The sequence below is a fragment of the Quercus suber genome, unplaced genomic scaffold (assembly GCF_002906115.3).
Source record: "Quercus suber isolate HL8 unplaced genomic scaffold, Cork oak 2.0 scaffold_224, whole genome shotgun sequence".
Classification (NCBI taxonomy): Eukaryota; Viridiplantae; Streptophyta; class Magnoliopsida; order Fagales; family Fagaceae; genus Quercus; species Quercus suber.
Genome location: NW_027069682.1, coordinates 802,864 through 820,674, shown reverse-complemented (window position 1 = coordinate 820,674; position 17,811 = coordinate 802,864). Strand labels below are relative to the sequence as shown.

General features: G+C 36.9%; 1 protein-coding gene across 1 annotated transcript in view; it reads left to right on the top strand.

The window, feature by feature from the left end:
* Positions 1-5,718: 5,718 nt before the first annotated feature.
* Positions 5,719-17,811, top strand: part of LOC112024901 (cellulose synthase-like protein G2) — a 28,641-nt gene continuing 16,548 nt past the window's right edge. The window contains 2 exon segments of the mRNA XM_065780084.1: positions 5,719-6,519; positions 6,820-6,927. Coding sequence (XP_065636156.1) covers positions 5,905-6,519; positions 6,820-6,927 — 723 coding nt within the window. The 5' untranslated portion in view covers positions 5,719-5,904.

Sequence of the window (17,811 nt, the reverse complement as noted above, 5' to 3'; positions counted from 1 at the left end):
TTACTTTGGCTGATGGGAGTAGGATTCCAGCTGTAGCTGTTGGAGTGTTTAATTTATGTTTTAAGTCAAGAGTTTTAGTATTGGAAGACTGTTTGTATGTACCTAATGTTCATAGGAATTTAATATTTGCTAGTTACTTAGGTAAACACGGATATTGTGTTATCCTGAAAGACAATAACATGATGGCAGGATCATCTAAGAAGGCAAGGAAGACGTACTTATGAATGGTGCAAAGCGTCCAAATTTCCAAACAACCTCCTAAAGCAATCAGGGTTGACAACCCTACTATTAGCTTCACAAAAGAAGGTGCTAAACGACTACACCACCCTCATGATGGCACCTTAGTTATTAGCTTATCAATAGTAGACTTCAATACAGGACGGGTGCTAGTAGAGAATGGGAGCTTAGTGGATATCCTCTACTGCCCTGCGTTCCAGCAAATGAGGGTTGATGAAGAGCGTCTTCTACCTTCAAACACATCGTTAGTAAGATTTGGTGGCACCAAGGTCTTTCTCGTGGGAACCATTACCTTTCCAGTAACCATTGGGATGTACCATCAGTAGCTCACTAAGAAAGTCAGTTTCATGGTCGTTGATTGCTCCTCTACCTACAACGCTATCATTGGTCGACCTACGCTTAACTCATGGAGGGCAGCCACGTCCACATATCACCTGCTAATAAAGCTCCCAATGGAATATGGGATAGGAGAAGGACAAAGGGACTAGATGGCTGCCCGCAAATGCTACGTTGCCATGTTGGAGATGGATGATCACTTACAGTCTTTGAACATCGAAGAAAGGATGGTTACAATAGAGCCAACGAAAGACCTGGAAGAGATCTCCTTGGACGATAACATCCCAAGTCGAATCACTCATATTGGCATGCAGACTGAACCTTCAATTCGCAAAAAGCTTGCCCTCTTCCTAAAAAACAATCGGGACATCTTTGCTTGGAGCCACAAGGACATGCCAGGGATTGGTCCAAACACCATGGTCCACAAGCTAAACATATACCTGTCCTTCCTTCCAGTCCAATAGAAGAAGAGAGTCTTCACCCAAGAAAGAGACAAAGCCATAGCCAAAGAAGTACGCAAACTGCTAGAGGCAAATTTCATTAGGGAAGTCTACTACCCCGAATGGTTAGCCAGCGTAGTCATGGTTAAAAAAGCAAATGGCAAATGGAAAATATGTGTAGATTTCATCGACCTAAATATGGCATGTCCCAAGGACAGCTACCTACTCTCGTGCATCGGCCTCCTCGTAGACTCTACGACTGGCCACTAATTGTTAAGTTTCATGGATGCCTTCTTCAGGTATAATTAGATTAGATTGGATGAAGCAGACTAGGAGCAAACCTCGTTTTTCACGAGACAAGGACTCTTTTGCTACAAAGTCATGCTGTTTGGACTGAAGAACGCAGGGGCAACATATAAAAAGCTTGTGAACAAGATGTTTGCCCAGCAAATTGGGTGGAACGTAGAGGTGTATGTGGATGACATGCTCGTAAAAAACACAAGGGAAGTTAACCACCTAGACGACATTCGGGAAATATTCAAAACCTTTCACCTCTACGATATGAAGCTAACCCTAGTAAATGTGTGTTCGGTGTAGCGTGAGGAAAATTCTTGGGCTTTATGGTATCGCAGCGCAGTATGGAAGCTAATCCTGACAAAGTTCGAGCAATAATGGAGGTGGTGCCTACGAAAAACATCAATGAGGTACAAAGCTTGAACAGTAGGGTGGCAGCCCTCAACAAGTTTGTCTTTAGGGCAACGAATAAATGTCTGTCATTCTTCAAGATACTAAGGAAGGCTTTCAAATGGACCAATGAATGCAGAAGGCTTTTGAGGAATTAAAGGCATACTTTGCATCCCCACCATTACTCAATACATCTAAACTCGGCGAAAAGATCTCCCTATACTTAGCTGTGTCACCAATGGTCGTCAACTCCGCTTTTATCTGGGAGGAAGACTAAGTACAGTTACTCGCTAAGTGCTTTGGGGAGCTGAAGAAAGATATCCCCTAATGGAGAAGCTGGCCTTCGCACCGATCACAGCTGCCCAAAAACTCAGGCCATTCTTCCAGGCACACACAATAATAGTCCAAATAGACAAATCGCTGCGAAAAGCAATGAAAAACCCAAAGGCAGTAGGGCGACTAATTCTATAGGCCATAGAACTTGGTGAGTTTGACGTCCAATACTGACCCAAAATTGCGTTCAAGGCATATGCTTTAGCTGATTTCATTGCCAAGTTCACAATGAAAGAAGATGTAGAGGTGAGATCAATAGCATGGATGATATGGACAGACCGTTCGTCCAATTAATGGGCCGGAGGAGCTAGGGTCTTGCTAAGGTTGCCAGAAGGAGATACAATAGAGTGTGCAGTCTGCCTCCAATTCTCAATGACCAACAATAAGGTGGAATATGAAGCGGTCTTCTTGGGCCTCGACTTGGCTAAGGCAGGAGAGGCTATGTTAGCAGTCATGCACTGCGATTCGCAAGTTGTTGTCGGGCACATTAACGGGGACTACGAGGCTAAAGGGGTGTTAGGTTGAATTTAATCAACCATCTTGTTGGTTTTATTCTGTGCCAAATTTTCTTGTAATTCAGCATTTAGAAACTCTATATTTAGGTGGGAATCATGTAAGGGTAGTGTGTGAGAGAGTGTGAAGAAACGCACAAGACTGTGCAGTGAAGCAAGGACTTGCGACTGGATCTCGCAGGTGGCTCGCGACTGGCAAGCCGCTAAAAGATGCACATGAGTGAAGCATGCAGAGAAGCTGAACCGTCATGTCAGCTGTAGCACTACAGGACAAAAAGTCCAGAATAGCCATTTAGTTAGCTCACGGCTTGAACTCGCGACTTAGTCAAGTCGCGAGGCCAAGTCGCCAACCAGCTCTGTTTTGGAAAAACTGACTCTTCACATTCCTTTCTCACTCTAGTATAAATACCTCTTATACCCATGAAATGTAGGGAGCTTCCAGAGAGAATTTTGAGAGAAACCCTAGAAGAAAATAAGATTGACTCATCCACAATCTTTACATAGAAAATTTTCAAATTCCTCTACTCTCATCCTATCCATTGATACATCTTTAAGAGGTTCATTACCCAAATCCTTTTCTCACCATACCCACATATGTGAGAAGGATTTTTGAGGCTTTGGGAAGCAGTTAGGGAGGGACCAATGGATATTGGTTGATGCTACGGGCTATAGCAAAATCCGGTAAGCTAGAAAAGACAAAGGTTCAACGTAACCTCATTGGAGTAAGAAGCTTGGAGGGCTTAGGTACACTGGGTATATTAGGCTTGGAGGGTGTATTGTTGTTTATATATCCCAACTACATTTTCTAGTGGATTATTGATCGCTTGGAAGGCGATAGAGAGGTTTTACATCGAGGGCTTCGATTTCCTCTTCGATAACACATCATTGTGTTGTCCTTGTGTTTGCATCTTTCTTCCCTTAATCTTTGTCATTTAATATCTGCTGTGGATGTGATTTTAATTGGTTTAGATTGTTTATCAATTTTGTTGTTAGTTTATATTCATTTTCCGCATATATATTGTTTGAAATTAAGCTTGAATTGGTAATTTGTGAATTGAGGGTCTAAACGTTCATAGTGTTTTATACACTATTTGAACTTTCAATTGGTATTAGAGCGGGTACACTTGTTGTGGTTTTAATACCTAAGTGTGATCCTTGACCCCTTGTGTTTATTTGCCATGGATAGTGCTTTGTATGCCTATATGCATGTTTTGGATGTTGATGAATGTAATATGCCACGTGTTTGTGAAAATGCCTTTATGAGTGATTATCCTCATGATTGTGATGCTATGTTACATGAATCATTTACTGTTATTGATATTTCAAATGACAAACTCTTGAAGAAAAAGGCTAAGAAGTTTCAAAAGAATTTGAGCAAGTTATTTTGTGAAAATGATGATTTGATTGCTAAGCTCAATGAATCCAACAAATTGGTTGAGAAATATAAGAAACTTGCTGAAAATTCTCTTGAAAAGCTAAAATGACACAATCTAAGTAAAATATATATATATATATATAAAAGAAATCAATTATATATCCTAACAAAACAAATCACAAAAACCCAATAATTTTTACCCAATTTTTACCTCTAATTTGAGAGCTATTTGTCTCTCTTAAATGACTCAACCCCATAGTCATAGAGACAACTCCTATGCTGTTAATCACTCTATCCACACACCAATTAATGTCATCAGCAATTTGGATCAGTTGATGTCTTTAACATAACCCATGAAAAAAAAATTATTTTTTTAAAGAGCTGCTGCTCTTTAACACAACTTGTGGAAAAATTTTTATTTTTTATTTTTTTTGAATGATAGAATTTTATTAATTTTTAATGTTTTATTAACTTTGGGAGACACATGACATGCATGCAAAAATGTAATATATGTGTGAAACAAAAATCTACTATTTTGTGCCTTACCTAAACTGCCACCAGAGCATGTGTGTGATTAGTCTATTGGTAAAAAACTTTGTGTCTTAGCTAAATTAATGTAGTAATGGGAAAAGCTTTATTATTTACATAGTTAAAGACTCAAAGTTACCGTTCATTATCATATGATTGTTTAATAAATCTATTTTTCTTTTTTTCTTTTTCTTTTTTTACTACTTTTTCAAAATAGAAATTTTTTAAAGGAAAAGATCTCACATCTTTATGCTACCTCAACCTTAACCAAGTAATTATAAATAAAAAAAATAAAAAAATTCCTTAACCAAGACACCAATAATTGTCTCATCCTTTTTTTCGCTAAATATTAGTGCATGATGTTCATTAACCATTATTTTAGTTGTTTTATTAATGTAATACTACACATGGATTTGAACTTTTAACTATAGTCTTTTTATTTTATTTTTTTTTAAAGAATATTTTATATATAGCATTATGAAGTTATTTGGTATATAATTATGTGAAAAGAATAAATAGATTTTTTTAAAAAAATTATAATGCGGATAGAATAAAGAATTGGTTTAATATCAGTCAGACCTTGAAAATATTAAGATGTGCCAATTGATTTACAGAACTCTTGATTATAAATATCTATTATTGATTTTAAAAAAATATCAAAAAAAAATTATTATAAATAATGCACCATTGTCATCCTTTAGTATTAATATCCAAAATTTCTAAAATTCTTGAATCATGATTCCATCCCTGCCTAATAGCGACAATACATGGGAAACAATTGTTCAATCTCACCATCATTGACCCTTGACATTGATCGGATGAATCAATCAAAGTTTTGAAAAGCCAAATAAGCAAAAAAATTTTAAAAAAAAATAAAGAAAAAAAAAGGAAAATCTTTTAAACTTCTATATTACAAGGAATAAGCTCAAATTTCCAATGGAGCTTTTAATTTAAAAATGCTAGAGCACAATTTTTAAGAAACTTGATTTGGGAGAACTCGTATTATATGTAAAAGGGAAATGCTAATGAGTACCTTTAGGGCACTGGTTAATAATTTATTTAAAGAAAGTTTTTATGAAAAATGAAAAAAAAAAAAGTAATTAATATTTTGACAATTTTTTTAATTTCCCATAAAAGTAGTATAAAAACTTTTTTAAAATGAATTATCAATTAGTGCTCTAAAGGCACTTATTAGCATTTTCCTATATAAAATTTGAGCATGAACTCAAGTTACAAAACAATTATAAATGATTAAATATTTTATAAACAGTAGTAGATTACCAAATCATCCCTACTGAAATAAAATTAATTTCTGTGAGTAAAATTCATCATGTGGTTGACAGTTCACACATGTCAGGTAGCAAAGTAAGTACAGGGGATATACATAGCTACTCATAATTGATTAATTGAGATCCATTTCAAGGAAATTGAGGCAGTACAGGCAGCGCTTGGGAAAGAAATGGAGGATTCCCTACCTCTCCATGTCTGCCATGTCCAAACTCTATCCATATTCATAAACAGATCACATGCACTTCTCCACTCCATAGCTTTAGCTTTCTTGATTTACTACAGAACCTCTTTTCTCTTCCGAGACCAAGGTCCCAACACCAAAGCCACACCATTATATCTACCATGTCTTCTTGTCTTCGCTTCTGAGCTCCTCCTCTCTTTCACATGGCTCCTCGACCAAGCTTTTCGGTGGCGTCCAGTTACTCGAACAGTCTTTCCAGAGAGATTGACAGAGGATGATAAGCTCCCAGCGATTGATGTGTTCATATGCACAGCAGATCCAGACAAGGAACCAACTGTGGAGGTGATGAACACTGTGTTATCCGCCATGGCACTTGACTACCCGCCCGAGAAGCTTCATGTATATCTTTCAGATGATGGTGGGTCTCCTATAACTTTGCATGGTATGAAGGAGGCTTGGTCTTTTGCAAGGTGGTGGCTTCCTTTTTGTAGGAAGTACAGACTGAAGACGAGGTCTCCGGAGGCTTATTTCTCGGCGGTTTCTAAGGATGATGACGAAGGTTCTGGGAGTTCCGAGTTCACGACAGAGAGACAGAAGATTAAGGTTAGTTTCCTCCCTGTGTGGGGGGTCAATACGTCTACTGTTAATATACACAACTTTTTTCACAAATCCTTTCTCGCAATTCTGTGGCCAGTTCTCAATTGTAAATAATAAAGAAGTGTTAGTGTTGAATTAATTATGTGAAAATTAGTATTACTTGATAAGTGTGTACGTATGTGTCTATTAAGAGTTTTGATTTTGTATTCCCTAATTACTTGTGGACGTTTTAGTTTTCTTTTGGCCATAAATTTCTATGTTTAGGTATAGCAGCCTCAAATACCTGATATGGTGATATTGGTGCAGGAAAGATACGAGATGTTTAAGGAATCAATAAGAGAAGTAAGAGGAAGATTACTGGATCCAGTGCATGGCAGTGGGATCACTCCTCGAGATCACCCTTCTCTCATTGAGGTACCGCTTTTCTTGTGTGGCAAAAAATTATTTTATGCAGTGTGATTGAGTTATAATTGATAACGTGATTTAAATTCATATTTTCAAGTTATAAAGGGTCCGTTTAGATTGAACTTATTGTTATTGAAACTGAAAACTAAAAACTGAAAATTGAAAACACTGTAGTAAAATAATTTTTAAATGTGTGAATAGTAACGTGGGACCTATTTTTAATATTTTTTATTATGTAAACAGTGCATGAACAGTAATTTTTGTCTTCCGCACAGTGATTTTACTGTTCACAAAAAAAAAAAGAAAAAAAAAACGAGGAAACGCTAAATAATACAAAACGTGGATGCCGAATCCAAACTGGGTCAAAAGCATATTGTGTGTAAAACATACGGTATATAACAAACATTGCATTTCTTTTTCTTAGACTGTGTCCTAGTATCAAGGTTGTTTTGTGCAAGAGAAAATCTATGAAGTCTATTTTGTGATACAACTCTTATATAATAGATTTTAAATGATGAAAAAAAAAAAAAGTTTATCTGTTTATATGAAAAGTGATAGACAATCTACTGCATAAAATAATGGTAAAAAAGATAGGAGAAAAATGTTGGCCTTAGAATTACTCTTTGTGCAAGCCTACCCAAGGAAGACGATTTTGTACCGTACTGGCTGGTACTGTCAAAATATTCCATTTCGGCACCTGAACCAATACAAAAACAGGGCTGAATCGTATCACCCAAAATACAGAGGTGTACCGGCTTATTTCGGCGAATTTCAAAGCTTTTCGGCGGTATTTTCGTTTCGGACTGGTACAAATATAATTGGGTTTTTTAAAAAAAAACTTTATACTTACAGCAACTAGTGACCATCATTGGAGCATCAGCTTGCTAGATCATCAACAACATCATCTTCTTCATCGTTTTAGCCACTTAGATCTTCTTTTTAGCCATTGTAATCGCTCCCTTCGTCTGCTCTCTCCCTGCTTCGTCTGCACTGGTTGTTTAAATTCTTTCTTTACTTTTTTGTGAAGCTCTCTCTACTTGAATATTTTAAGTTTTACATTAATGTTGGACTGGTACAAGCTGTACTACTGTAGCCTTTTTTTTTTTTTTTTTTTTGGCTTTTCTCGAAGCCACGTGACTCACCTTGGTTCTTATCTCTTGCTTATTTTGTTCTTTCAATTACTTTCTATTTATTTATTTAATCAATTGCTTAGATGGGCAAGTGTCAATTTCTACTGCCATGGAGTTTAATTTACTCTATTTAACTAATTACGTAGGTCATAAATAGAAATTTAGCTATTCTTTAAGTCGTAAAGAACATAGAATATATAGGCTTTAAGAGAATTATTATTATTATAGCAGTAATCTCAAAACGGTATTGTAGGGTTACGATTTGCAGGCTAAGCCCAAAAGATGTGGGATGTGAGCCCAATGAGCCCAATACAACAAATTTGTAGAAAGTGGGTGAAAGAGCTGGACTATTTGTGAATTAAACAACGGCTAATAAGGATTTAAAAGATGAATAAGCACAAAAATACACTTAAAACTTGATTAAATTGGCGTTCGAGGAGATGAACTATGAACTGAACTATTGTTCCAGAAAGCTAATACAATCCTTAGTATTACAGTAAATCTTTTTCTCTCTTCCTTTCCTATTTCTTCTGATCCCTCTCTTATGGGAGATCTTTTACATTATATAGTTTCCCTTCAAATCATATTGATCGTATACTTGTTAATCATCTAAACTTTCACTTGAGTACATGTCCCATCGAACATCTTCTCTGATTCTTTATAAGTGGTGGTAACTAAGACTGCACTGTTCAGGGGTCTCCTCCATATAAATGCGGCCAGAAAAATTGTTGCATTGCATTTAATGCGGTGATAACAGCTTTTGCTTGTAGATATTTCTGTAGTTTTATCACCTATGTGTGTGCTTGAAGTTCATCCTTATCGTTGGAACTTCTTGGAAAGTCACCTAAATTACCCAAGTACATGTTTAACCGATATTCATCGTATCCGAGAAGGATACACTCCTCAGACTATATTCCCCCATTCTTTCCTTACATGATTCTCCATTCTGGGACATCTCCCAATCATTTACTCCTCTTTGGACATATCTACATCCTCAAATAGGCCCAAGACCCAATATACGAACTTGGACTTTTATCCCCACAAGTATAATGGTACAAATCGGTACCGAAATATTCCGTTCCAATAACTAAACTGAAACTTTTAACAATTGAGCCGCCGTTGAAGAAATGACAAGGACAATTGTTGTACAAATTAAAGTTGCAAAGGAAACGTGTAGCCTGATAGGAAGATTGAAAAAATTTATTCAAAGTCGTTTTGGATAATTCTTATTTGTTGAAAATTAAAAATTTATTGTTAATAATGCTATAACAAAATAATTTTTAAATGTGTAAATAGTATTGGAGGACCCAAAAATGTATAGATATACACATTTTGTTAAATTTAGTAGTTCCATAAACAGTGCTATTAGATCAAAAAAAGGCCAAATGCACTTAAACGCACATTCAATGCTATCCAAACTCCCACTATGGCTTACATAAGTTATTTTTATTTCTTTCTAAAAGAAAAAAGGAAGATATTTTTATTAATAAGAAAAAGGAAAGAATAAAGTATTAAGCACGCCCAATATTTATAATGCTTTAAATATAAAATTCGTCAAAGTGTCCAACTTTAACGGGGTCTAGGATGATTGATTGATCCAGATTATTTAATTTGGTAGTTGTTACACAACACTTGCCATTAAGACAATTATGGTGTCGACTCGAGATGGCTAAAGTCAAATGCGAGTTTGGCATTAATTGTGGGGTTAACTATCTCGGGAACTCCATTTATTCTCAGTGAAAAAGACAAAAAAAAAAAAATATATAATATATATATATATATATATACATATATAATAATAAAATATTTATTTACAGATTTGTCAAAACTTGACTGCGCTTGATGCGTACTTTCCACCGTTTATTTATTTATAGGCCATCTTTAAGATTAGGTTGATTGGAGGATTGAAAAATTGAGACGATGGAAAATAGTGGGATGATGAAAATTGAGAGAACAGAAAATATTTTAATTTTTTTCATTTTTATTTGATTGAGAGTGAAAAAGTGGAAGAACAAAAAAAGTGAGTTTGTATAAATTTACTCATATACCTTAGTTAAAAAATGATAACCAATTAAAACGTGACCAAAAAAAAAAAAAAGCAATCACCCAATTTATTAAAATAAAAATCATGTCTAGTTAAACCAAAAAAAAAATAAATAAATAAATAAAACAACTATCACACCCATAGCCTAGGAAATAAAAATAAATAAATAAATAAAGGAAGAAGGTAACTTCCAGGAAAGGAAAATAAAAAATAAAAATAAAAAAATTGGCAAAGGCAACATGCCCAGGAAAGGAAAAGAAAAGAAAAAAATTGGCAGAGGTAACATGCCCAGGAAAGGAAAAGGAAAAAAAAAAAAATTAAATAAAATTGTAGAGGCAATGTGTAAGTACACGTGGGCATTTTCGTTTATTAAGCAGCCTCATTTTCTCCTTTCAATTTTCTTTTTATTTTGGGGAGAAAACTTTTTGATAGGTTCAGAAAGAAAACACCTAAGCCCCATTATTTATTTTCCTTCGTTTCTACCCAACCAAATACACTCCAAGAAAAGTTTTCATTCTCATTTTCTCTCCAAAGTTTTCTATGCACCATATTCCACCTTCAAACAAACACACCATTAGAGTAATTGTTAATAAATCTTAATAGAAAAATTTTGACATCATTTTTATGAGAAATATAAAAAGCTGTCAACAACATTTGTTATTTTATCATTCTCCCAATAAAATATTTCTAAAAATAACTTCTAAACCAGTGCCCTTAGGGCATTGATTAACATTTCCCTTTATTTATTTTTGAAATACCATTTATTTATTTTTTATCGTAATATTTTTCAAATACTACATTATGGCACCATGTACTTTAGGAAGTGATTTTTTTTTTTTTTTTAATAAAATAGAATTTGCATTTAGTCTAGTGTTTGTTGAGGACATTTTCTTACTAAAATCGTGAGTTGAAGACATGATTTTAGTTCAAAAACTATGTATAATAATGTGTATGCAATAGTTTTTATTCTTGCTGTGGGAAGAAGAATCCCTGTCTAGGCCTTAGGCCCAATAATTGACTGGGCCACGGGAACGAACTGGGCCAAGCCTATATGCTTGAAGGAGTCCTAGAGGGCAATGGGCTGTGAGAAAGAAGAAGCTGAACCATTTCCCATACCCGAGAGAGGAAAACATCACCAGAAAATGGCTCCCGTAGTGAAGGTGAGGGACAAACCTTACTAGAAGCAAGGCACACGGATGATCTGCATGTATCTCCCAGATGGTGCCCAATATCACGTGAAACTTCTAGAACATGCAAGAAAGTTGAAGATTTTTACCTCTGCATCAATTTGGGAGCCCTCACCTAACCTTTGCAACATTAATTACATCTAAGATAGCCTGAACAAAGGAAATATCCCCCAGAAGATAGAGCTCAAGGATAAGGGAAGGGAGGAAACCGATAAAGTAAGGAAAAATATCCCTGAGTTTTAGGTGGCAACAAGATAGCTGTAGGGATAAGAATGAGAAGTGTGCCTATAAATGAGGGGGAAGAAGCATAGTAAAGGGGTTCTTTGGGGGGAGGGGGGGTCTAGAGAGAAAAAAGAAGTCAGACAACCTAGGAGAAAGAGAGAGAATGTATAACACCACAAGGACAAGTGAGGAACTACGATGTAATACTTGTAATACCATGGTAACATGTACTTTGTTAATGAAATCAACTGTTTGAACTTCCCATTGTAGAGTGTTTATTCCTAATAGTTCTATTATAAATAAATTGTGTGAGACTAGTTAGCTGTAATTCATGGAAGTCCATAGGGACCAGTTTTTGTCCCCCTACAATTGGCGCCAACTGTGGGGATCTCTACTAAGCAATAGGCTCAAGAGTTGGTTCACTTTCTATGGCAAATCGATCTCGGAGCGGTCCAGCCCATTTGGAACGAACAAGCATTTCAGAAGAATTTGTTCATATGGATCGACATGTGAGATCTGAAGTTCATAAGGAGGCTCCACGGCCACCTAGTCCACGTCCACAAGAAAAGAAATTTGCTACCAATACGGACAGTCCTTCACATTCTAGTAGGGAGATAGAAGTGGAAAGGCTGAGAGAGCAAGTGGCAATGTTGTGAAGGGAAGGAGAGGGATAAGGAGTTACTTCGTTACAAGGATGAAGAACTTCATCACCAAATAGGCCAGAGTCTAACGCACAGTCATTCCCAATGAGAAGAGCGCATGGTGGGTGATAGGAATAGGAAGAGGGATAAAAGAACAACTCATCCCCACGGGGAACATGAGCAGTCTCCCTACAAGGAGAGAATAGTTTTCCCACCCCACAAGAAGAGCAGAAGGGAAGAGCAAGATAGGGAGAGACTTAAAAGCTCAATTCCTCAGCACAAAACGGTCCCTCACTCTCGAGTCCCAGTGGCACCGCCAGTCTTGGGAGATGATGCTATGGGCAAGGCATTGTAGCAAATATCTCAGTCTCCTTTTTCTGAAGAAGTCGAGAAAACTGACCTACCGCACAGGTTTACAAGGCCAACCTTCACAATATATGATGACAAGACGGATCTCGTGGAACATGTCAGTCATTATAACCAAAGCATGGCCATATACTCTAAAAAAAAAGCTCTGATGTGTAAGATTTTTCCTTCTAGCTTAGGGCCAATAACTATGAGGTGGTTTGATGGGCTGGAAAAAGAGGTCTAGCCAAGGATATGATGAGTTGATCAGAGCATTCAGGGCGAGATTCGTGACATGCAGTAGAACTCCGAAGCTTTTTATCTCACTCCTTACAATGGCAATGAAGGAGGGGGAAACTTTTAGAGCTTATTCGAATCGTTACTGGGAGTTATACAACGAGATCGAGGGAGATAATGGAGGAATTGTAGCCAATACTTTTAAAGTGGGGCTCCCTATTGATTCTGATTTAATAGCTTCTTTGGCCTTGAAACTAGTAACGGATATGAATAAGTTGATGGAGCGAGTAGAAGAATATAATAGGTTAGAGGATGACCAGTTATAGGATAAGGCTAAGGCAAAAGCTCCTATCGTGGAGAAGAAAGAGGTTAAAGAAGATCAAGCTTCACGACCACAAAGGGACTTCTTCCTTCAAGTTCAGAAGCCGAGATCAGAGATGGTTAGCTCATTGTACAAAGAGCCCCTATATCGAATTATGGAGAAGATAAAGAACAAGCCATACTTTCGTTGGCCAAAAAAAATGAGCGAGGATGTCACAAGGAGAAATTAGATCCTTTATTACTCATATCATTGAGACCGAGGGCACACAACTGAAGATTACCGAACCTTAAAGGGCCATTTACATTAGCTTGAAAAGGCAAGTTATATGAGGAAATTCTTGGTACGGAAGGACTCTCACCCACAAAATCTGAAGGGGGCTAGCCCCTCAAGAGCTTCAATCCCAACTCGAGGGCTTATAGGGGTAATACACATAGCCAGTTAGCAAATGGAAACTACCTGTGCTCCATTTTGAGAATTGGCTACAGGTTCGCTTCCGAACCAGAATTGGACAGCCCCGTGGCCAAGAAGGTGTGCTAGGAAGATGAATGCATTGGATTTACTGGGAAAGACTTCAAAGACATTCTTTAGCCCCATGAAGATGCGTTGGTAGTAACATTGTGGATTGGGTGCTTTGATGTCAAGAGGGTTATGGTAGATCAAGGAAGTGGGGTAGAAATCATGTATCCTTACTTATATGAACGGTTAGGGCTTACCCCTGAGGATTTAACAACATATGATAGTCCCTCGGTAGCTTTTGATGGAACTGTTGTTATGCTCGTTGGACAGATGACTCTCCCCGTGGAAGTGGGAGGAAGGAAAAATGGTAAACTTTATGTTGGTACACTCCTACTCCCTTTATATGGCAATCCTTGGACGCCCTTGGATTTATGCCATGGGTGTAATACCTTCATCTTTGCATCAAAAGGTCAAATTTCCAACCTAGCAAGGTATTACGAAACTGCTTGGGGATCAAAGTATTGCTCGGAGATGCCAAGTAGCTGCTATGGGGCATAGGAAGGAGGAAAAGCCTGAGCCAGCAGGTCCATTGTAGCTATTACAGCCTCCCCCTGAGGACGTCTATGAGCGATTGGAGAGAATACACATTGATCTCAGGGGTAAATACTTTCAAGTAGGAGCAAGCCTCAGAAAAAGTAGAGTTAATCTTGTTTTTAGTAAGCAATCTAGATGTGTTTGCGTGGAGTCCATATGAAGCACACGAGGTAGATCCAAATTTTATTTGTCATTGGCTTAATGTTGACCCTTGGTGTCCATCGAAGAAGCAGAGACCTCGCAGGACCTCGGATGTACACACCGAGGTAGTAAAGGAAGAGGTAGATAGATTTAAAGAAGCTGGGGCAATTAAGGAGGTCTTTTTATCCTGAGTAGTTAGCTAACACGGTAGTGGTGAAAAAGAAGAATGGAAAGTGGCGAGTATGTGTGGACTTCACAGATCTGAACAAGATGTGTTCAAAAAATCATTTTCCCCTGCCCAAGATAGACCAGCTTGCGGATGCAACTTTTGGGCACCCCATGATGAGTTTTCTTGATGCTTTCAAGGGTACCATTAGATAGCTTTGGCCCTCGAAGACTAGGAGAAAACCTCTTTTCATTACCCTTTTTGGAAATTTTTATTACAAAGTCATGCTATTCGAGTTGAAGAATGCGGGGTCCACTTATCAAAGAATGGTTACCAAGATGTTCAAAGAGTAATTAGGAAGGAATATGGAGGCTTATATAGATGTCATGGTCATAAAACGTAAGTTCATGGAAGATCATCTTAAGGATCTTGTAGAAACCTTCGAGACATTGCGAAAGCATCGTCTGAAATTGAATGCTTCTAAGTGTGCCTTTGGGGTTAACTCGGGGAATTTTTGGGGTTATTTGGTAACTCACTGAGGAATTGAAGTAAACCCAGATTAGATTGTTGCCTTACAGAATTTGAAATCTCCGAGGAACCCTAAGGAGGTCTAATGGCTTATTGGATGACTATGACTCTCAATCGATTCATCTCACGATCTGCGAATAAGTGTTGGCCTTTTTTCCAGTTGCTGAAGAAGTGGAAGGACTTTCAATGGACAAATGAGTTCCAGCAAGCCTTCGATGAGCTTATTTTGTACGTATCTCGGGCCCCCGTCTTGTCAAGACCGGTTCCCAAAGAGACATTGTATATGTACCTAGCCGTGATGGATCACGCGGTCAGTGCAGTCTTGTTAAGGCTGGACCAGGGAATTCGCCAATTTTTTATATCAGTAAAACACTTGTGGAAGCTAAAACACATTACTTACCCTTGGAGAAGGCTACGCTCGCAATAATCCATGTTGTACAATAGTTTCCCTATTTCTTTCTGTTAGAAATTTAGACCCTTTAAAACACAACCAGATTGAGTAGTCTAGTTAATTAGCCAAGTTGTTACTTAGTCAAATTATGCACTTCTAGGTTAAAACAATCAAACAATCATATCAAGAATATAAAGCAGCGAAAAAGTAAATAACACAAGATATGATCACCCAGGAAACCACACGGTAAAAATCTGGGGAGGATTTGACCTAGCTATCCTCAAGGTAAACCTGAATCCACTATGCGAAAGAATCGAAGTTCATACAGAAGGACTACAAGCTCCCCGCTTGACTTCCTAATGCTACCTACCAGTAAAACTTACTGACAAACCACGTGCAAGCTCCGAATCCACGGACTCCTTCTTTCTTGGATTCTCCAATCAGCTACAAGCACCCACGCTTGATATTTTTTAAGTTTCAATGGTAGTAACCTTGTTGATCATCAAGATGTAGATAATCTCTACCTTGAAAACCCTAAGTTTATATGAAGGAAAGCTCCTCAATGATCTCACAAGAGATTCACACAAACCGCAATGTATGAGCAACAAAGACTTAGAGAGGTTTGGGTAAAAACCCTTAAAAATAAAAGGAGGCACAAGAGGCACTCTAATCTCCCTCTCTAAAAGTCCCAAAAACGTGGCTTAGGGTTTCCTTTATATAGTGGGAGAAGTAGATCTGAAACCCTAATCCTTAATGGGCTTAAGCTGCTGTTTGGGCCGATTTAAAATTTTGTAGATACGATTTTCGATCGATCGAGTCTGTTCTTCGATCGATCGAACCAGGCAGAATATGAAGTCTTCTTCCTGCAGCTTATATGTTCTTGAATCTTGACTTGAATCACCTTGAGCATTGTCTAATAAAACCTATAGACTCTAAGATCTATATCTAGACAAGTTTGTGTTCACGATTTGCCAATTGTTCTAAACATTTAGAACCTAAAAAACTCCCCATTTGGCAATTCGTGACAAAACTTTCATACAGAATGAAATGCTCAAATATAAGAACAACCCAATACAATAAAATGCTCATTACAACAAATTCAACCTAACTACTATCCATCAGTTGCAAGTGTAGACAACAGCTTAATTGAATCAACCTGTATATTTCCTGAAACACTCAACAAATGCATAAACGCATGTGTGACAGAAAAACAGTAAATCAACAAATATGCAAACTAACTCTCCCCCTAAGTTAGATACATCAAAAACAATGTTAACTCTCCCTAAACATAAGATTCTTGTATTTTCCACACATATTCCCACATATCAACTATTTCTCCCCCTTTTTGTCACGTATTGACAAAGACAACTCATACAAAGAGTAAACAGTCAACATATGCAACAAAGGATAAGAGAAAATAGAGAAAGAAGGGGACATAAAACAATTCAACTCTATAGAAAATAGAGACAGCTCCCCCTATGAACAACACAGGTTAAAAAAACTTTTCTCCTTCTATCAAAAATGGGAAAAACAAAACAAGTTTTGGGAAAAACAGTGTTGGGGAAAAATAAAGGAGGTGGGGGAAAATTAGCAGCAGCAGCAGCATCACCAACAGGATTAGGTACATCCTCACCAGTAGGACCAAAGTTAAAAACACACAAACCAAAGTTAAAAACTAAGGTGAGGTACACATGAAGAAAAAAATATTCTCTCTTTCAATAAAATGCAAACATGGCACTATGTGACACATAAACAATTGCATAAGTAGAGAAAATATTTGCACATTGATTATCCATCATATCTTTTAAGAAAAATATTTTCTACAGTTTACACATAAGAAATAGCATATACTAGAATGTACAAAACTCAAAAATTAATCAATCAATTTTTAAATCAAGTTGAGTACCCAATTTAGCAAAGTGTATGCATGTTATGTGTGAAAACAATGAGAGATATGATTGCAAAACTGCAAGATGGATATAAAAACAATGCAATGCATCCTAAACACAAATGATGCATGAAAAAAAATTTGGTCAAAAACATAGAAACTAAATATTTTCAGTTTCGATCGATTGAGAATCGATCGAACATCAATCGAGTCAAGCAGACTCAAACCAAAAATTTTAATCGCAATTTCGATTGATTGAAAAACAGGTTCGATCAATCGAAAGCCTGGAAAAATCAGATTTTTGAAAAACAGAGCATGTTATTGCAGAAACTCCTCAAAGCACATTGTTTTATAAAAAAATGCAAAGTATGAGACGAAAAGTTTTTCAAAAATACTTGAATTCAACCCAGATCTTCCAAAATCAAGATTTTCAATCAATTTGTCTTTAAAGCGCAAACATTAAACACATTTTGCATTAAAATCAAGGAACTTTTAATCTTGAATGGCCACAACAAGATCATACACAATAAAATGTACAAAGTTTAGCAAAGAGTAACTTGTGTAGTGTGTGCAACTAGCAAAAACTTGAGATACATGTGAG